Raw genomic sequence first — 20342 nt, 5'->3', positions numbered from 1 at the left:
TATTGGCCTGGGTTTTTGTGTACGTAGCCAAGTTTCCTTTTAAACTTCATCCACTCTTCAGTCACTCCAATAACTTAGTATATAATCAGTGTACAAGGTATTACTCCAAGAGTGCTTATGCTGACAAGACATCGCAATAATATACTTAATATACTAAATAATAATTAAACATACAGACCTGTTTTTCAAGTTTCTCTACACGATTGGTTTATTTCAATGACAAAAACAGGTGGGGTGGGTGCTGTGATTATTGGACATGCTACAGTAATTAGATATTCTAAATCTGATGGTTAAAAATAAATTAATTTAATTTTAAGAAAAAAAACATGAAAACTGTCTATTTTATGGTGGAGATAAACTCCTTATGTTCACTTATTTTTGACTGTTAGATTTAGTGTCCATTTACAATATCATGTCCAATTATTATAGCACCCACCGGGACGAGACAAAATACTACCTTTTCTGTTGATTTGCATAGTTCAAACTATGCTAAATACTCACCTATTCCACGGCTCCGCATGTTAGCAAACAAACATGGAGATTTAGATTTATTTAATTTATCTTTATATAAATTAAAATCACTACTTTATAATCGCTTTTTTTCTACATTTTTAAAATGTACCAAGTGTTATATGATGCGTCGCCTCTGTTACTTTTTATATTTAAACTCTTTATTTATTGTTGATTTGCTGCATACCTATGTTATAATTTTTTGTTTATTTTTTTTTGTTTTTCTTTATTTTCTGCTGATTTTATGTATCTTTATTTTTTTTACTTGTGTACTTTGTGTATTTTGTTTCATTATAATGGTTTTTTATTATTATTTTATACTTTAAGGCGTAAGCTGTCAAATAAATATTGTAATGAATATGTTTCTTTTTTGGGTGAAGTATCACCAAGTATTATAGTAATAAAGAAAATTTAGTTCTACATTCAGAGTAATAACACGTGCGCTGCCCCTTATAAAGCCACCCAAACGCACAAAAATTTAAGCACAATTTTGGTCAAACACGAAGTTAGCTACAGTTTGCAACAAAACAATGGACCATACTTGGGTCAAGAACTGTCAAATTTATATTGATTTTCATTGTAATTACTTTTAAATATTTGTATTTATTTCCTTAAAAGGTATGCAACCGATACTTCAATTCCCCATTGTCATTTTTTTACTATTATAATAAGGAAATTTCCACATAATTTATGAGCAAAGCTGAGCACAGCTACGAAAGCGTCTGTTGTCAAACCAAACAGTAATGGCCGCCAGCAGAGTGAAGTCATCGCTAATCAAAATTTTGCAACATTGTTCTATTCAAAAAAGCATAATGGCGTCTCTTTAAGCGGTAGCTTGTGCATTATTACTCCGACATTCTACAAATTCTTCATATCTACGAATGGACAGGCAGTCATGTTATTTTGATCTGCTTATGATTTTCAGCTCTCCAGCAAACTTTGTGAAATAGGTCTGTGTGTTATAACTAAACTATCATCACTGTATCTTCTTCCTTCTATTTGGCGCCAGAATTTTCAGCATGGTGACGACGGGAGCTTCAAACGCCAGCGATATTATGAAAGAGAGAATGAAGGACGCCACCATCTGTCCTAAGAAGATGATTGCCTGGAAACAAAATTTCAAAAGTAAATAAACACACATAAAAAGAAATCACATACGGAATAAATAAATCAAGTACTGAATAAATCAAATATATAATCTCTACAGTTTGTCACAAAACATCATGTATCGAGATTCTTCTGACTGAATTATTTCACCTACATACATAGCCTCATCAACAAAGGTTTGAATGTTAAAGAATTCTAAGTTATGTAACAAATTGACCAATCTACACACTCTGGGCATAAAAACAAAAGTTGCTCTTGGAAGATTTAATATCTGTACCTCAGAGGCAGACGGATGCAAATCCAAACATCAAATGAACGTAGTTATACAGAAAGCAGCCAGCTATAGAAAAGTGAAACTGAGATAATAGCCATTTTGTGAAGAGAGTGAATTATAAAATCTACACAATAGTTTGAATGTTTTTGACTTTAACAAACGATAAACAATGAACACATAAGTTTTATTATATATTACAAACAAGAATCTTATTGTGTATTTGACCAGTTTAAAAGATTTTTAAAGTACCTACCATACGATTTTTCTAGTTTTGTGGGTGTTTTCTTGCAAATTGAGAAATGCCGTTTTTGTGATCGACACCTTTTTCCGGAGGTGATTAATACAGTTTTTTATATGAAAGCGCTCTGGCTGTTTTTAGCAGAACATAGAATCGACCTTACTGCACCCAATAACACCAATATCGCATTTTTCTGAAATTGTGGACTGGCTGCTTTCTGCATAACTACGTTCAAATGTTCAAAAGAAGCCTAAAGAATCTACTTTCTCTAAGTAATTTATAATAATTTATGGCATTTATTTGTATTCCCATTACACATTAGTTTTTTCATTATAAGGCTTAAATTTATTTTTCTTCGAAATCAATGGACATGATCATAAACTGGATACGAAAATCGAAATGTCGTTTCACCAAATTTTGGATTTGCATCCGTCTGCCACTGAAGTACAGATATATTTATTAAGAAGTTAACATCTGCTATTGCTATTGCTATTGCAGATGTTGTTGCTATTGCAGATGTTGACTTCTGGTGACACGGTTGGGAACATGAAAAGAAATTGATTGCAACAGAGATGGGACATCACTTATAGTATGAAGTATTTTGAAAATGCATATAAGGTCCTACAGGTTAGTGCTAGAGCCCTTACAGGGCACTTCACAGGTCGCAGTGACGTCGGGAGCTTGCATAGCACTGACCCCCACCACTAAGAATAAGAATGTTCCAACTATTTATGGACAGTAAAATAAGAAATATTTACCATCATGGACTTCCCTAGGTGGAAAGGGTGATCGATGTGCATAGCCAGGTAGCGAATTACCACCGGATGTACCAGGTATGCGCAGTACGTTACTCTGGAGAAGGGGTACAAGATGGTGGCTGACAGGATAGTGTTCACAAAACCTGCAAAACACACGCAGTGGCTTTTAAAAACATACATATTTACGTAACAATATTTTGAATTTGTCCAAATGCTTGTAAACAAAAGACTGGATTTCACCCCCTGGGGAGTCATTAAGATAAAAAAATACAACAGGGTTGGAGAACATTTTAGAGAAGGGAATATGGAAGTCTAGGCATTATTAGCAGGGCTTATAACCTGTTATTGGCTGGTTTAAGTGGCCACTTTACTTTAAAAATTGTAAAATTATTTTCAGGCGTTGCCTAGTACGTGAAATAATTCAATCGGATGAAGATTCTATAGATATTCACAACAATAAAGGTTTCAGCTCTTTAATTCTTCCAGAATTTATAGACATATTAAAGTTATCAGATGTAATTTGTGTAGTTACACATCACTGGGAAGGGAGAGTTAAAAGCAATAGAAACTCATATGGCGTCACACATGTCTCGATGGAACAAAAGTTAAATACGACATCGTTGAAATCGCTGACATACGAGAAGTATAATCAAACTAAGGTCCTTTAAATATTCGCCATTCATTCTTACCGTGCAAAAATATTTGTGAAAAATTACCTCCATGGCCTGTTGAGCAGGCCACAACTATCCAGGAGATGGCCAGAGCCCACGCTGTGTGGGACAGGGCACTGTGTGCGGCGGCAGCTACCGGAGACAGCTGAGTTTTGAACAATCCGTACACCAGGTAAAGAAGGACCAGGGTTGAGAGCAGCCATCCCACGAATACTACAAACTGGTAGAAATAAAATAGAAATTATATCAACTGAATCAAAATAAATAAATAAGAATAAGAACTTTAATAAGATGAACCAAAATAGTTTGGTGCCTTTCTAGGCCAGGGTATGAATGCCTTGTGGTGTAATGGTGTAATGTGTAATGCCTACCATGCAAGAGGTCTAGGGTTAGATTCCCGATGTGGTTGATATGAAATATTTATGTTAAAGGTGTTTTTAATCTAGAATATTTCATAGTCCCTGGACTGGTACCTAAAGCGTGAGACTGATCATCTTACCTCCATGTAACAAAAATGATCAAGGTACACTGCAATTGATGTACCGATGCAATGCCCTAAGCACCATTAGGTGCGGAAAGGGAATTATGATGATGAATAATTCCTATAATCTACTACATCTTTGTTGTACTAGGTTTCTCTGGATTGTGTGTAGTCTGCGTACAACCTGACATTTTTATACGCAGTCCAAAATAATGAATAAAACGTGACTACCTACTAGTGACTGTTCTCATTTTACAAATTACGCTATTTATATTATTATTTATGAATATGCTCAAGTTATTATTTTAACTATTATTATTCAAACTTATGCACATAAGATCACCGAACTATAAAACTCACACAACACCGTCAATTTTATCACATAACTATACGTGTATCCATAGTGATATTATGCAACCGTGCATGTGTGAAAATATTGAAAATATTGAGCAGTATGTTTATTTAGGTTTAACTATAGATTGTAATTTTAAATGGGATGTACATATTAGAAAATTGTGTAAGCGATTAAGAGCAATAAGTAATAGAATGTACATATTAAAATATTATGTCCCTGTTAATACTTTACGAATTATTTATTTATCTCTCTCTGAATCAATTATACGATACGCCATAACTTCCTGGGGGTTATCAAGTGAAACTAATATTAATTTTATTCAAACCTTGCAAAATTCTATGATCAAATTGCTACTACATAAAGATGTATACCGCCAGAGACACAATATTTCAATATCATTAATGTATAAATCTGTAAATAAATTATCTGTTAGGGCTCTACTTTGGTACAAATTAATTTGTCAGCATACGTCGCACTCCGAGTATAAACTCAAGTTGGTACATGATTACAACACCAGGTTTACTAGTATGGAAGGGCTAGCTGTTCCTAGATACTGCAATAAATATGGCAAAAGGACACTGCAATACAGTATACCTAAAATATTTAATATGTTACCAAACAATATTAAAAATACTGAGTTAAATACAGGAGTTCGACGTTTGCCCAAATTATGGTTATTAGAAAAAAGTTTTTTGTATTAGTGATAGTTTTTAATTTTTCAAAATGTAATCTGTAATTGTTTTTCAAGTAAAATTATTGTTAATGTAGGCTAAGTGTAAATAATTAATGTAATTTATAAGAACCTGCTGACGAGTTGTATGTATGCAACTCAGCAGGACTTTAATTTAAGAATTTTTTTGTAAATATTTTTGAAAAAAAAAAAATAAATAAAAAAAAAAAAAAAAAAAAAAAAAACTTTTCTCTTCCCAAATACATGTTTGTTAGGTTTTGTCTATTTTTTCTGCGCTGTGATTTTTTAAGATTTGTAATTTTGAAATTACTCCACCCGTAACGTCACAAGTTCTAGTCAGTGCCACAACACTATTATTGGTTGATTCGGAAGAACTTGTGACATAATATAAATTGTTTCACACATTTTAGAGAAAAATTGCCCTTGTATTAAAGTGGTCTAATTTTTACTATATGTATTAAACTTTTTTATTGTAATTGCGAATGCGCAAAAAGTCCAACGTTAAAGAAAGGTTTCATTTTATAAGTGGTATTTTGATTATAATATCTACCTTGGACATTCGTATTCTACAGTTTGTCTTGAAGAGGAGCCACCCGGCCGCCATGCCTATCAGGTACGGTCCTAATCGCGTCCACGGCTTGTCGTATATCTTGTCGAACAGGGCCAGGGGATCGTCAGTGGAAGGCATGTGGTTGTTGGACCAAGCGATGTAACCCGTGGTGAACCAGGAAGATATAAGGAACACTGTCAGAGCACCGGCAGCAGTCTTGAAGTGGCTGAAATAAAGAACAGTTTCATTATTGTTTGGGTGCATTGTCCATTGAATGATAACATACAAATGTGAAAAAAGCAACTTTGCATTTTTCTATTTTTAAACAGTGGATTCTGTTGGGCAAGAACGCTTTAGTACACACAGGATGTTTAAATTTTGGTACCATAGTCATAACAGGAACAAGCCCTATATAGAATTATAACGGACTCAGTATTGATGTAGACATTTTTAACTGCACGTTGCATTTGTACAGAAAATTTCTTCATGGGGTCGATTATTTGGGATAGTTGCTGAATGTACATCTTGAGTGGTTTATGCTATGTATATGTGCCGCATGTAATGTATATGTTTGTGTATGTTTTATATGTGCGTTCATGTGTGTGCGTGGATGGCTCGGAGTGTACATTCGGTATTTTTATTTATTTTAATTTATTACCTCCATGGAAAACGCAAATGTCAACAATTATCCTTTTTTCACTTAAAATTCTTATTTATTTTTTGTCACATTTAATGTTTATATCTTTTTAATTTATGAAAACTTAATTGGTCTTTTTATGTTAAAAAATTGTTGTTTTTAGTACTTATTTTGTAAGACTATATGTTTTCTAAATAAAATAAAATAAAATAAAATTATGTATGGGATTTTGGCTGGTTTGATATTCTTGCACAAATAAATATCTAACTGTATAGATGCCCATGATATCCTTGCTCAGATAAACCTTAATGTACCTCGCCGTAACTTGCGTACCAATCCTGTCTTTGCTGTGGGAAATTATAAAACTAACATCGGATTATTTTCCCCTCTGCCAAGGAGCCTCAGAACAGTGAATGAAATCTCATTAAGCGGTACTGTCGATGTGTTCCTACAGCAAGGGCAAGCATTCAAGAAGCAAGCGGTGTATCACTCCTGACTCGCGATGACACACTTGCCATGTCCGCCTAGATTATGCCACGTTTATACCTTCTGTTAATTTAAGTACATTTTAAGACTGTTTAGATTAAGTATTACTCATTAATGCCAATCTGTTAGGGCATGCTTAAGCCTGTAAATTAAAAAAAATAGGCAGTAGTGAGCGGTGATTTTTTTTAAAAGGTAATCTACATAAAAATGTTCTTTAATTTGTACATACAGATAAGTACATAATATATAAGTAAGTATAATTATATTATTAAAATTAATTTTAAGGGAGCATAATAATAATAGGTTTAGGAATATCAGCTTAAAGCTGATCTATTTAAACGAAAGTTAGTTGTTGGCGCACTTTGACTTTTCCGAAACAAATCTAGTCCATTTATGAACCCATTGAGACTACACATTAAGAGCAGCTCTTGTGGCAGCTTATTCCAACCATCAACAACCATATTGCTCAGGAAATGCTTCCGTGGATTTAGATTGAATCTCGTTTTCTCCAGCCTGAGACTGTGGCCTCGAAGACGAGCATCTTGTTTAAGCTCGAACATGGGATCCAAATTTGGGCAGCTATAGTGACTGTTGAGTGAGAACGAGAGTTTCCAGTCTCTCCACATATGGCTTTTTTTCTGTGGTTCTATGAAAAACAACTCAAACAACAATTATTATTAACCACGCTATATATGTAGCTTTATTCTATACTATTTTAATACAATACTTTTACAAAATTTTCTTGACCAATACCACAGTGACATTCAGCAGAAACTTCCATTATGATTTAATTGTCAACACTGAGCACTGACCAATTTCTTTGAAAATGAATAATGCCAAAAATGGCCATTGCGAACGCCACATGTGATACATGATATGTCAACGGTATTAAGATAATAAAAATAGTCCTTTGGAAATAACGTTCGAAATACTAGTTTCCAAATAGAGAATCTTCAAATAATATTTGTAATCTGGAAGCTTGTTTTAGTACTAAGAAGCTGACTTGGGTTAAAGATGTAAAATATAGGGTAATCGGCTAGTTTCATTGTTCACTGAGAACGGGCTGGACGCACTTTTAAGATATTGTAAGCTGGCAACATTAAAGTTCCGGTCCCGGGATGCAAACGCAGCCCTTTGGCGAGCACCCCGTTCCCTGAGAAGGAAGAAGTGCCTCGCCCACTCCTCTTCCTGACGCCCGACCGACTACACCGTGCAATGCATACGCATTTACTCGTCGCTGTGTTAACCTTTGGCTTTGGATAATATACGAGGGAAACAAGAACCGCGTTTGATTTAACAAAAGAATCCCTCATTTTTCCCCATTGTGTCTTACATTATATTTTTTTTGTAGGAAGATACAAAACGGTCGTAGTGATTTATAGAAAATAATTATTATTGTGTTTATTTTCCCATAAACATAGTAACTATAAAACATTATTATCTAAAGTCAAACATAATGGTAAGCTGTGCACAATCGCTTATTTGGACGATTCACCTCTTGTATAGTGTCCCAAAGACCAATATATTCCCTTCTAGGTCTAATTATCCAAGCAATATTTTCAATAATGTATGTTTTATTTTTTAAGTCAATCAACAGGCTTATGAGAGCCCTAATAGATTGGCATTAATGATACATTATACAATGGAATAACTTAACCTAAACAATCTTAGAATCCATTTAAATGTATAATGGGTATAGTCATGGCATGATCTAGGCAGACATGGCAAGTGTGTCACCTTAAGTTAGGAGCGATAACACTGCTGGCTTCTTGAATGCATGCCTTTGCTGTAGGAACACATCGACAGTACAACAGTACAACAGTAAACATAGTGAGATTTTGTGATCTGAGGATTATTGGCAGAGGGGAAAGAATCCAGCGTTGGTTCTAAAATTTCCCACAGCAATGACAGCATTGGTATACAAGTTGCGGTGAGGTACATTAAGGTTGAACTGAGCAAAGCTATAATGGGCATTTATACATATAGTTAAATATTATGAGATATTATAATTATTATAGAATGATGACATAAACAAGAAAATGAAGAAATAAAGAATGATAAGAAATTTTGTGGCTTTTTTTGATAAATTAAAAAAATATATACAAACCTTGCAGCTAAAATCAGGATAACAGCTCCTACCACATAAAACTGAGAATCGTCCGCAAGGTACCAACTCCACAACATACACTAGAAATTCAACAAAAAATATTTACATACAATTTCAGAGAAATAACTTCGGCACATATTATAAAAAGGAGATCATATAATCTGTCAACACCATAAGTTCTTGCAAATAAATTGACTTAAAATAGAAAATTTAACTAAATAAATTGACAATGTTTTGAGGATATCCAAATGTTTGTAGACATACTGGTTTTCCTCCCTAGGGAGTTATTTAGATTTAAATAAACGGGTTGGCAAGCACTGACTTCGCAGATTGAGAGGTTGTTGAGCAGAGTTATTGTTTTTCAACATGGGGGTGATTTATGGCTCCGGGTGTATATCTGAGCTTTCTATAATTTCTGATTTCCGGATATCTCACATCATACTCAGAATTCTTGCGAAAAGGCTCATAGCCCCAGGCCCAGGGATCAAATAATAGAATACAGGTTAATCAATTACATGCTGTGTCAAAGTACCCGGAGAAACCAAATAAGGTAAGTAACTAGGTAGGTAGTGGCAGATTAGTATAACATGATCTTGCGGGTCGAGAGTCAACCATTGGAGTACTCTACAATTAACAACAAAATATATTTTGGTTGTTGTTCATTGCTTATATTATAACAAAGCTTAGCTAACTTATGGCTAATTATCTTTTTATTTATTTTTTAAATATATTTTTAGACCACGGTATTTAGTAATCTTATGTGCCATGTACAAGGCTAAGGTACTTGGAAAAAATCGTTATTGTTTGTCTGGGAAATGGGATGTTCGATCACTGATTTTGGTTTATTACGTTTATGAGTCCAATTACCATTGTTGCAAAGTCCAAGAACAATGGCGCGTGATAAATTTATTGTTGGTTGTGATTTTTTACAATTAAATTTAAATGTTTATGGAAGCAGAGAGAGAGGGAGGAAAATAGAGTGGCTATACAATGTCTTCTCCTTTTTATGAACTTTTTATGTAATATTTTTATTTTTACTTTTTTAGAACTAAATTATTTTTCCCCTCTCCTCCTGCATTCATTAGTGTGAAATCTGTAATTGGTCTTACTTTTTTTAATTGTTCCTTTGTACCTTGTTTTATATAGACTATGATTTCATTAATAAATAAATAAATAACTACTTTAACGACAGTGTGGATATCTGTTAAGGATATTTCATCTTTCCTGCATTCTGCTTCAAGATTATGGCGTTGTAAACTGAAAAACGTGCACTGAAATAACAAATGTTTGATACTGTGAAGAAATATCATCGCATGGACAATAGCCATCATTCCTTAATTTGGTACCAAATTTACCGAAATCAAATGGAAATATGTTTTTTTAAAGGTTGATCATAGATTAGACTGTTCGGGCAAAATATCCATCTAGGGCAAAATTGGACGGTTTCGCGGTACTGAATGTTTAGTCAAATTTAAGAGAAGCATCGCTTCCATCCAATCTTTGTGCGGACCGCATATGATACCTACCATTTGATCAACAGGGAAGAGAGTGTTGATGTATAGAACGTTCCTCCACCAGTACTCGGGGCAGTTGATGTGGTCTTGGGTAGGAGGGTCAAACACAGAGTTATAGTAGAACCATTTCATGGAGACCTCCACTACTCCCAACATGAACATGTATGGCGCTGTCAATCTAGAAATAATTATTTATTCATGTCCTACTTGTGTGATATTATAAGTAAGAATGGATATCAAATTTATTAGAGAACTTTTATTTTTTAAATACAGGGTATTCTTTAAACCCTGTCCCGCCCGAAACCACAATGATCAGTGTGGGCAAGAGACATATTAGCTTATTAAAAAAAAATATTTAGGACAAAGCAATTTTTTTAAAATAAAATATTTAAAAAAACAAATGGTTGCTTACTTCTGCAGGGGAGAAGTAAGGGGAGCGCGGCGCAATATCAGACTCCCCCCTCCCCTTTCTCGTTTCTGCCCTGCAGAAGTAAGCAACCATTTGCTTTTTTTGATATATTTAAAAAAAAAAATATTCGTTCTAAAAATATTTTAATGTGTCAATATGTCTTCTTGCTCATACTGATCATCGCGGTTTCGGATGTGACAGGGTTTAATGAACACCCTGTATACATAAAAGGTAAAACAGAGTATAGCAATGAAATACATATTAACAGTAAAAATAGTAAACAAAAAAAAACCACAAAGGCATGGCCTGTTTGTGGGTAGGCAAGTAATGTTTATGAATTTTCGCTCCTATAATAAATGGACAGGTATAATATTTTTGTGTAATATAAGAAACAGAAAAGAAAATTTTCTGTAAAAGATTATGAGGTACTTTTTTATTTTATAGTAATTAAAAAAGGAAATAAAAAAACATAAAAATATTCCTTATTATTAAAGGGCAACAAATGTTGTACACACATTTTGTAAGTATTGGCTTGATGATTTGATGGACCTACTTATGTCATTTTGAAAGGCGAATTGGTTTTCATATAAGATGCGACGACCCATTGGATATCGGATGTAAATTTTTGCGTTTGTACGAAAAACCCTCCTTTAAATGCATCGTCTTCATTAAATCAATGGACTACACAAAATTGGACTTATTTTTAACTATTATTTTAGAGTTAGTAAAGAATAATAATAAATTATTATTAAATCATTGTTTAAAAACAAAAAATTACAATTACTCTATCTACTACATGCGCACTTGGGTAATAGATTTCTCTGGATCATGTCTAGTCTGCCTAACTGGGTACAACCTGTTTTAAGGCAGACATTTTATGCAAAATAAACAATAACATTAGTACCTACTAGTTAATTTACTATACAGTCAAATAATATTAATTTATACCATTTATTATTTAAGAATGTTTTTGAGTAATTTTTTTGATTTTTCTCGACCTGAACCCAGTAACCAATTTTTAAAAAAAATATTCAATTGAATCCGGGCCATGGCTTTACAATGTTCGGGTAATATATTGAATATTTTGGGGCCCAGAAACCTGAAATTTCTTCGCCCGAATTCAGAGTTTGTGATAGACCCCATGACCCATTCTCTAGTTTGACTTCTGGTGGTGTGGAAGTGTTCCTTTTGGAATTTGGTAGAATAATTTCACGAACATTTTTATTCTTAAAATATATAATTGCCTTATATCTAAGATCTCAAATTCCTCAAATAACTTGACGCTGGGGTACTTGAAGGGCTTTTTAAAAAATATTTTAATGATTGATTTTTGAGCAGATTCGAGAGGTTTTAATATTGATTTGTTAGTGCCTCCCCATCCTATTAGGCCATAAGTTATAATTGAGCTACATAAAATATAAACATTTATTAGATGTTTTATTATATAAATAAAAGACGAGTGATACTTTAATCAACAAATTTGGAATATCCAGTGACCGGTTTCATCATTAATATAATTTTACTAATGACTTTTTACCCTTTGTTTTTTTAGAAATCATTATTTACAAAACCACACTCACGAAGGATGGGACACTAAAAATAAAATAAAATACTTAAACTCATAAAAATAGCATTATATCAACTCATTAGTTAACCCGAAGAAAAAATTTCAACAAAAATAACAATTACTCTATCTACTACATATGCACTTAGGTAATAGATTTCTCTGGATCATGTCTAGTCTGCCTAACTGGGTACAACCTGTTTTAAGGCAGACATTTTTATGCAAAATAAACAATAACATTACTACCTACTAGTTACTTTACTATACAGTCAAATAATATTAATTTATACCATTTATTATTTAAGAATGTTTTTGAGTAAATTTTTCGATTTTTCTCTGCCTAAACCCAGTAACCAATTTTTTACAAATTTATTAAATTGAATCCGGGCCATGGTTTTGAAATGGGGCCCAGAAACCTGACATTTCTTTGCCCGAATCCAGAGTTTGTGGTAGACTCCATGACCCATCCTCTAGTTTGACTTCTGGTAGTGTGGGAGTGTTTCTTTTGGAATTTGGTAGAATAATTTGCTTTCACAAAAATTTTTATTCTAAAAATATATCATTGCCTTATATCTAAGATCTCAAATAACTTGACGCTGGGGTACCTGAAGGGCTTTTTTAAATTAATTTTAATAATTGATTTTTGAGGAGATTTGAGAGGTTTTAATATTGATTCAATCAAATTCGTTTTTGGTATTAATCCTACATAGCCCTTGTCTTACCTATATTGTTTTGGAATTGAATGCAAATACTAAAAAAGGGTTATTTTTATTTTTTTTAATATTTCTTTGACTCTTGCAAAATTAACTTTATGGCACATGAGTCAGTTAGATATTTACCTTGCAAACCTATAGCCCAGAAGTCCAATGAACTGCAGAAATCCGGATGTGAAGCCTTTAGTTCCGTTAGTTAGCCTGTCCAAGTTCCCCTTTGCATTCGTTCGGAAGTAAATATACGATACTAGAATACCCCTGAAAACAATTTAAAAAATATTATTATTCCGTATGAGATAATTTATTTTTAAAAAAAAATAAAAAAAATATTTGCGTTCTTATGATTTACCCAAATACTTAATTTTCAGGGCCATTTTCAACGAGTTGTAAATAACTCACTATTAGGAAATGGAATCGAGTTGGGGTAGAGTGGGATTCGAACATTATATCTTTGCATTTTTTGTTCATATGCTTACCGTTTTTTCTTGCACACCTTTGTTATTATTGTTTTTTTTTTTTACTTTGTAAAACTTTTTATCATATCCTTTTTAACTAATTTCACATTTTTTTTCTGTATATTCTGTTTATTATTTAGTATGTTAGCATGTATTTCATTTTTATTTTTTTAAAATGCCTTTTGAGCGTTAATGAACAAAATAAAAATAGTATAAAATAGTATACATGGTCCGTACAAATCTGAGCTTCACTAGAAATTTGGTATCAAAGACGCCACTGTGGATGATAACTGTTCAGATCAACTCTCAACTAAATCATTCTACGAGTATACCTACCCGTCCTTCTCGTTTCCTAGCGCACTTCACGGAACAATAATTATACGCGTGAGTGCCGGAAAAACGTTTTTTACTATCAGTACTAATCGAACCTCAATAAAGTAAAGTACTTTACTAATCTTTCCTCAAGCGAGCTGTGCCAGCGTTCACTTAGACCGCCAGCTCTAAGCTAGCTGTGCCAGCGTCTCACGACCGCCAGCTCCACACGCCACATCATCAGCGGGTTAGTGGAGTTGCGCAACCTTCCTACCCCAACACTACAGTCCACTCTCAATTTTCCTCCTCCTAGGACGAGGTATTATTCACACCTCGTCCACTCAACAAGAATAGTTGATCGAGTTGAATAGTACACGGTTTTTCATTTTATTTGTCACATGAACGTTACCCAATACAGAAGAATGTATCCACGCTAAAGGCTCCGTTCGTCACGGTTTGGAACAGGAATTCTTTTTCCACGTCCTTGCGAAGCTCCGCATTGTCGGAGTACTTGAAGGCGACGATGCACGTGTGGCCCATAATGACCCACGCCATGGATATGCTGCGGAGGCCGTGTATGGTCGGGATGGTGTCGCTGCCGACTGTTTGGTCGCATATAGTCCTCATGTTGGAGATTACAGAGAAGGAGAGAATCAGCTCGGAGAAGATGTCTGGAAAAAAACAACAAATATATCAACTCTCCCTTCCCGTTATGTGTAGCTACACATTGCATCTAATGCCTTTATGTAACAAAAATGATCAAGATACACTGCGATTGGCGTACCGATGCAGTGCCCTATGCACCATTACATTTCATGATCAGATCGAAACAGTTTGTAGTAGTGCGTTGAAGATGTTAGGATTTGTCTTGCATATTGCCAGGGTTTTTGGTAATACACGAGTATTATTTATTATTTATTTTAACACTTTATATACATATACACAAAAGGGCGGGCATATTGCCTTAAGGCAATTTTTTCCTACCTACCTAAACCGTTTAGTTTGAGAAAATTACAAGAACATGGACATATTGAATCTTACAATTTTAGACAAAAATTAAAAATACAGATTAAGAAAATAAAAATACTTTAAAAAAAACACTATACTATGAAGGGAGGAGAGGGGATGGGAAGAAAAGAAGGAGGATAAAGGAACAACTTTAATATTTAAATAGTGACATTTCAATCTTGACTTAAATGTAAATAAACAAGGGGCGTCTCTAACATTAATGGGTAGATTATTCCACAATCGAGCAGCTACTACTGTGAAGCAAGAAAATTAGAGCGATGAAAGGGTATTAAACCGAGAAACTGAGAATTCTTTATAACTCGTTGGTGCGAAGTAGACTCGAGAGTGGCTCGATGATTTGGGGACCGTGTGAGTTGAAGTACTCTCTTATGGCGAAGAGGGTTCAGAAGAAATTTCTTCGGTTTCTCCACATGAGGGAGTGCGGATATAATCCATGGCTTTATCCCACTGAGTTCCTCCAGGGTATGCTCGGTTACAGCAGTTTGAAGACCAGAAGAAATGTGTATTTTACTACGCACTTCTTTCAATCGTTGCGCGGTATTATTGACAACCCTGAAATTATGCGGAGCATTAACTTTTATGCTCCGGATAATTATCTTAGACAGCGTCAGCATAGACTGTTTCACATTCCATTATACAGGACCGACCTGCCAATGGTTATGCCTGTTGGAAGAGCTTGGCGGCCTCCGTGGCGTAGTGGTCAAGACGCTTGATTCACGCACGGAAGGTTCCGGGTTCGATTCCCGGTGAGAACACAAAAATTAAAATGTGATTTTTCTCAAGCCTGGGTGCTCTGTGATGTGATGCACCACTGTAATTAGGCCTCCTGGCCTGTTGTGGTGCAAAAAAAAATGTAAAAATCTCTATGTCGAACAATATTACTTTGGACATTGTCATTTTTCACGTCTCTGAGGGAATTTTTCGTTACAAGATTCTCTTAATTTTTTAACATATTATTCTCTAGATATTATGTATAATTATGAGTTATTTTTATATATTCCTAATTTTACCTGATTATTTGAATTATTTCTATATGTATAAATTAAGATAATCCATTTTGTAATGTACATATATATGAACAAATAAAATAGTAAGTAAATATAAAACAATGAAATAAGAAATAAAAATGAAAATCAATGTACACATATAACATACATACAACACACAAACATCCATATATACATAATACACACATACATATACATACATGAACATGCATATATATATATATATATATATACACATATACATACACACGTGAACATATAAGCATACACAAATGCACATACATACGCGTAAATATATATAATTAATAATAAAAGAATGAAAACAAATAAATAAAACGATAAAAAATGTAATTCAAAATTTTGCTATTGCAATTTTTTATATATTTTTCAAATCAGTATTTTCATTCGTTGAAAATATCTATCGAGCCATCGAGTATGACGAGCATCCTCGGTGAATGAATTAATTTTTACCCAGATTTGATTGTTGAAGATATGTTGAAAAAATATGATTTAGTCTACTATTGCATCTGGAATTCTAAATTTTATTATTTGGTTCAGCAGAATCAATTTCGTTACTTAAGATTTTATATATGTATGTATGTGTGTATGTATGTGTATGTATGTTTATGAATGCATTGTAAGTGCCCCGACTCAACACGGATTTTCTAGCGAGTCGGGGCAAGTTCACAAGCATGAGTCGTTCCTGATTGTGTATCTATAAACTGTGTCTCTGTCCCCAATAAATGTATGTACATACAAGGTTATTAAACATATAAATAAATCAAATTTGATGCATGTAATTAAAAAAAGGTCATTCCTCGCGTAAATCACACGCAAAACACGTGTAAATCACCCGTAAATCATATGTTAATCTCTTGTATCTATACTACTATGATTTAAACGAAACTCACTTAGTTGTGTTGCTTCTTCAGTAGCCGGCATCGTGAGGCGTTCTTCAGAGTTGTTGTTATTGTTTGTTATACTGTTGTTGAGACTGTATACAGACATGCCTGAAAACATATTTTATTCATTAATTTCATTAGACACTGAATATTTACATTTTTTAATTAAAAACTTGCCCAGCTTTCAAGGTTACATACCCCGTTCTAAGCAAGGCAATAGGGGAAATATCATTTTTAATTTTTAAGGCGACCAAAAAGGTTTGAAATTTCAAAAACCGATATTTAATTTTACATATTCGGTTAATGCAATCTTTTAAGAACACTTTTTCGCAAAAAAATTCGGTATTTCGTAAAATTGAGTTCAGGAGAGCCAAAAATGTAAGGCCGTGCACGGCCGGCAGAGTGCCCGTAATCCTGTTCCAAAATTTTGACTGCGTTTTTTTAAAACGTTATTTTCCGCTAGTTTTGTCACGATGACTCAAGAACGGCACAGATATCGACATGTTTTTTTAAAAATTGAAGACAAAGATTGTATTACATAAACTTAACACAAATAACTTAAATTTTTCGAAGTTTTTGGCCGCCATTGCTCTAATTTTGACGATTCTTTACATAATTTAGATTCATTCTATAGAAAGAAATCTTATCAACAAAATGGCGCTAAGAAAATATAAAAAAATCAACTCGTTTACCCGGAATCGCGGCAAGAAGAAAGCAGTTAGCGAGTTGCGCCTTTAGATATAAATATACCTCACAATTATAAATGTTTTTGGAAATTTCGAAGTTTGTTTTTTTTAGCCCAGGCAACGGCACCTACTCCTGTAAGGATAAAAATATGTATAGATAGTATACCCATAAAGGCAGTAAATGAACTCGGCCATAAAATTGAAGGAAAATCAAACAACAGAGATCCACCGAAGAGTTGCGTTGGGATGTGCAGCTTTCAGAAAACTTAGTCATATTTTAGAAAATGCCTGAACCACCATCAATATTAACTAAGTCAGTAATGAAATCATAAGAACCAAAACAGGAGTGCTGGACATTGTTGAAAGAGTTGCAACGTTGAAATGGCAGTGGGCTGGTCATGACGCTTACAGCTCAGACGTTAGATGGACAAAACGCCCAACGTGCTGGCGCCCTCGGACTACTTCGGGCATTCGGGAACAGTGTGGATACAAATAGCCCAAGACTGATTGTCATGGAGAAGGATGGAAAAGGTCTACGTTCTGTAGTTCAATCACAAATACTATCGACGTGCTAATAAGCGCCGTGATAACAATTTTTCACCATGGTGAACACCTAATATTAAATGTCAAAGTATTTACGTTTCGCGGCGTATAATCCTGCTGCGCAATCACATATTTGAATTTAACCGGCGTAAATATGGAAAATATTCCAAAACTGCTATTTTTATTTATTTATTTATTATTTATCACGCTATTTATTGCATTTAGCTGGCAGTTGGCTAGCCAAATGTCAAGAAAAGCAGTCGCCGTAGTAATTGTAATTTAATTTTAATTTTTTGTTTTAGATACTTCTTACTATTTTGCAAATGTTATGTATTGTAATTTTTTTATGGTAAACGCCGATTTTTCGCCAATGAACTGTATTTATTTACGAGGAAAACAAAAAACAAACTGACACAAGCGTTGACTCAGAGATTACACCCGCGTTGACTTATGACTGCGATAACTTAAGCATGTTCATTATTGTTCATTGTGATCGCTCAAATGCTTAGAATGTTTTTAAGCAAGGTGATAGTTATTTTTGATTGAGTTAACTTCGTGGTTGATAAATACAAAATGGATTTCGTCCGCATGAGCGACTCTATTAGTCGGTGGCGTATTCTTAGTCTAAGGTTTGGATAAATGATGTTGACCGTTAGTCATCTTGACTTTGGGTATGCCGTCCATCTTGTTTGCCGGCATAGGGGGTGTGGCCGGCGGGGTGTGGGGAGACTGCTGTAGCCTCGGTCCTAGGGCCAACTCGTAAAGGCTTCCTGCTATCATCAGGCCGAGAACCACCGCTGAGACGCCACTGAAAGAATTTAAGAAATAATATTCAAATTAAAGTTCTTTCAGCAACTTTTTGAGTTTAGCCAAATGTTTGTCAACGAAGACTGGGTTTAACCCTCCAGGAAGTTATCGAGATTTACATTTTGAATAAACATATCTATTTATTCAGCATCCCCACTGATATTTAGACTAATTAGACACCGCACGCGCCTGGTACGTACATAAAATACTAGAATGACTAATCAATAAAAAAAGGTCTACCTAAAAAGGTAAATGGAAAATGAGTTATTATATAGATAACAATTTGGAAAAAAAAAGTTTCCAGAAATTAATACATAATCAAAACTTTAACTTTAACTTGTACGCGTATATATGTGCATTAGTGTATGCGTATATGTTCATGTGTGTATGTATGTGTATATATATATATATATATATATATATATATATATATATACACATCCATATATCCATACATACATATACATATACATACATATGGATGTGTGTGTGTATGTATATGTATGTATGTTGTATGTGTACATTTACGTACATTTTTATTTCTTTTTTCGTTGTTTTGTATTTATTTACTTTTTTTTCTTTTTCTCTTCCTTCCCTATTTTCAGTCATGAATTCAGTCGATATTAGGTGAATACCTAAAAAGTACCTACCCCCAGTTGACATTTCAATTGAATAATTGAAATGTCAACTGGCCGCATTGTTCTAGAAATTAATAGTGCTAAAAATGTCGAGCGCCATATGTCAAAAGTACTATCTCAAAGAAAAATAGCCCTTAAGAAATAATTTTTGAAATACTGTTTTCCAAATCAAGAATCTTTAAATAATTTGTGTAATCTACAAGTTTAATCTAGGAGAAAAAACCCGCACTGGGGTTAGTACATTCAAAATATAGTACACTTATTTCCATGAAAAAAAAAGCTGGAAAAATCGGCTAGTTTCTTGGCTCACCACAGACGCTCAGCCCGCTTTATTAATATTAATATTAGGATAAAAATACAAACGGTGGAAATGATTTAAAATAAATAGTAAATAATTCGTTTGCTTTTCTGTAAATAAAGTTACAGTAAAATATTACTATGGTCAGTCAAATATAATGGTAAGCAGCGCATAATCGCTTCTATACACGGTTCGCCCCTGGGGAATAGTGGGTTTTGCATGTTGGTTTAATAAGTGTCCTGACAAAGAGTCGGGTACGACTTGAAACCGGTACACATAGAAAAGTCGGTAAGTGGTTATACACAAATATTTAATAACAGTTAACGAAATAACAGTCTGTATCAAAACTGCTGTAACGAACGATGATGGTAAAATATTGGAGAAAATCTTTTTTTTAAATATAACATTCGCGAGTTGTTTTTAACAAAGATATGAGTATTTGTTTATTTTATCGATTCTCACATTTTTTATTCACAGTAACCTTACGAACGGTACACCTTTATTAAGAATTATTACGTCACATACTATACGTTTATTGACGTGGTTTTCACAAGAATTAAATTATAGCACCCTCGCTAAATGATATTAGAGATCTTAATG

General features: G+C 33.8%; 1 protein-coding gene across 2 annotated transcripts in view; it reads right to left on the bottom strand.

Moving 5' to 3' along the window:
* Positions 1-631: 631 nt before the first annotated feature.
* The window catches only part of LOC148275329 (nose resistant to fluoxetine protein 6), a 135494-nt gene continuing 115783 nt past the window's right edge, over positions 632-20342 (bottom strand). For both annotated transcript variants that reach the window (XM_088235845.1, XM_088235844.1), the window contains 10 exons: positions 18650-18807; positions 16780-16878; positions 14242-14503; positions 13192-13323; positions 10392-10557; positions 8866-8945; positions 5636-5861; positions 3604-3778; positions 2888-3030; positions 632-1615 (listed from right to left, as the gene is read on the bottom strand). In XM_088235845.1, coding sequence (XP_088091971.1) covers positions 1487-1615; positions 2888-3030; positions 3604-3778; positions 5636-5861; positions 8866-8945; positions 10392-10557; positions 13192-13323; positions 14242-14503; positions 16780-16878; positions 18650-18807 — 1570 coding nt within the window. In that variant the 3' untranslated portion in view covers positions 632-1486. The remainder of the gene's footprint in view (positions 1616-2887; positions 3031-3603; positions 3779-5635; positions 5862-8865; positions 8946-10391; positions 10558-13191; positions 13324-14241; positions 14504-16779; positions 16879-18649; positions 18808-20342) is intronic.

Source organism: Micrasema longulum, unplaced genomic scaffold (genome assembly GCF_059751315.1).
Source record: "Micrasema longulum isolate JH-2025_06_02 unplaced genomic scaffold, ASM5975131v1 h1tg001460l, whole genome shotgun sequence".
Taxonomy (NCBI): domain Eukaryota; kingdom Metazoa; phylum Arthropoda; class Insecta; order Trichoptera; family Brachycentridae; genus Micrasema; species Micrasema longulum.
This window is presented reverse-complemented; position numbering and strand designations above follow the sequence as displayed.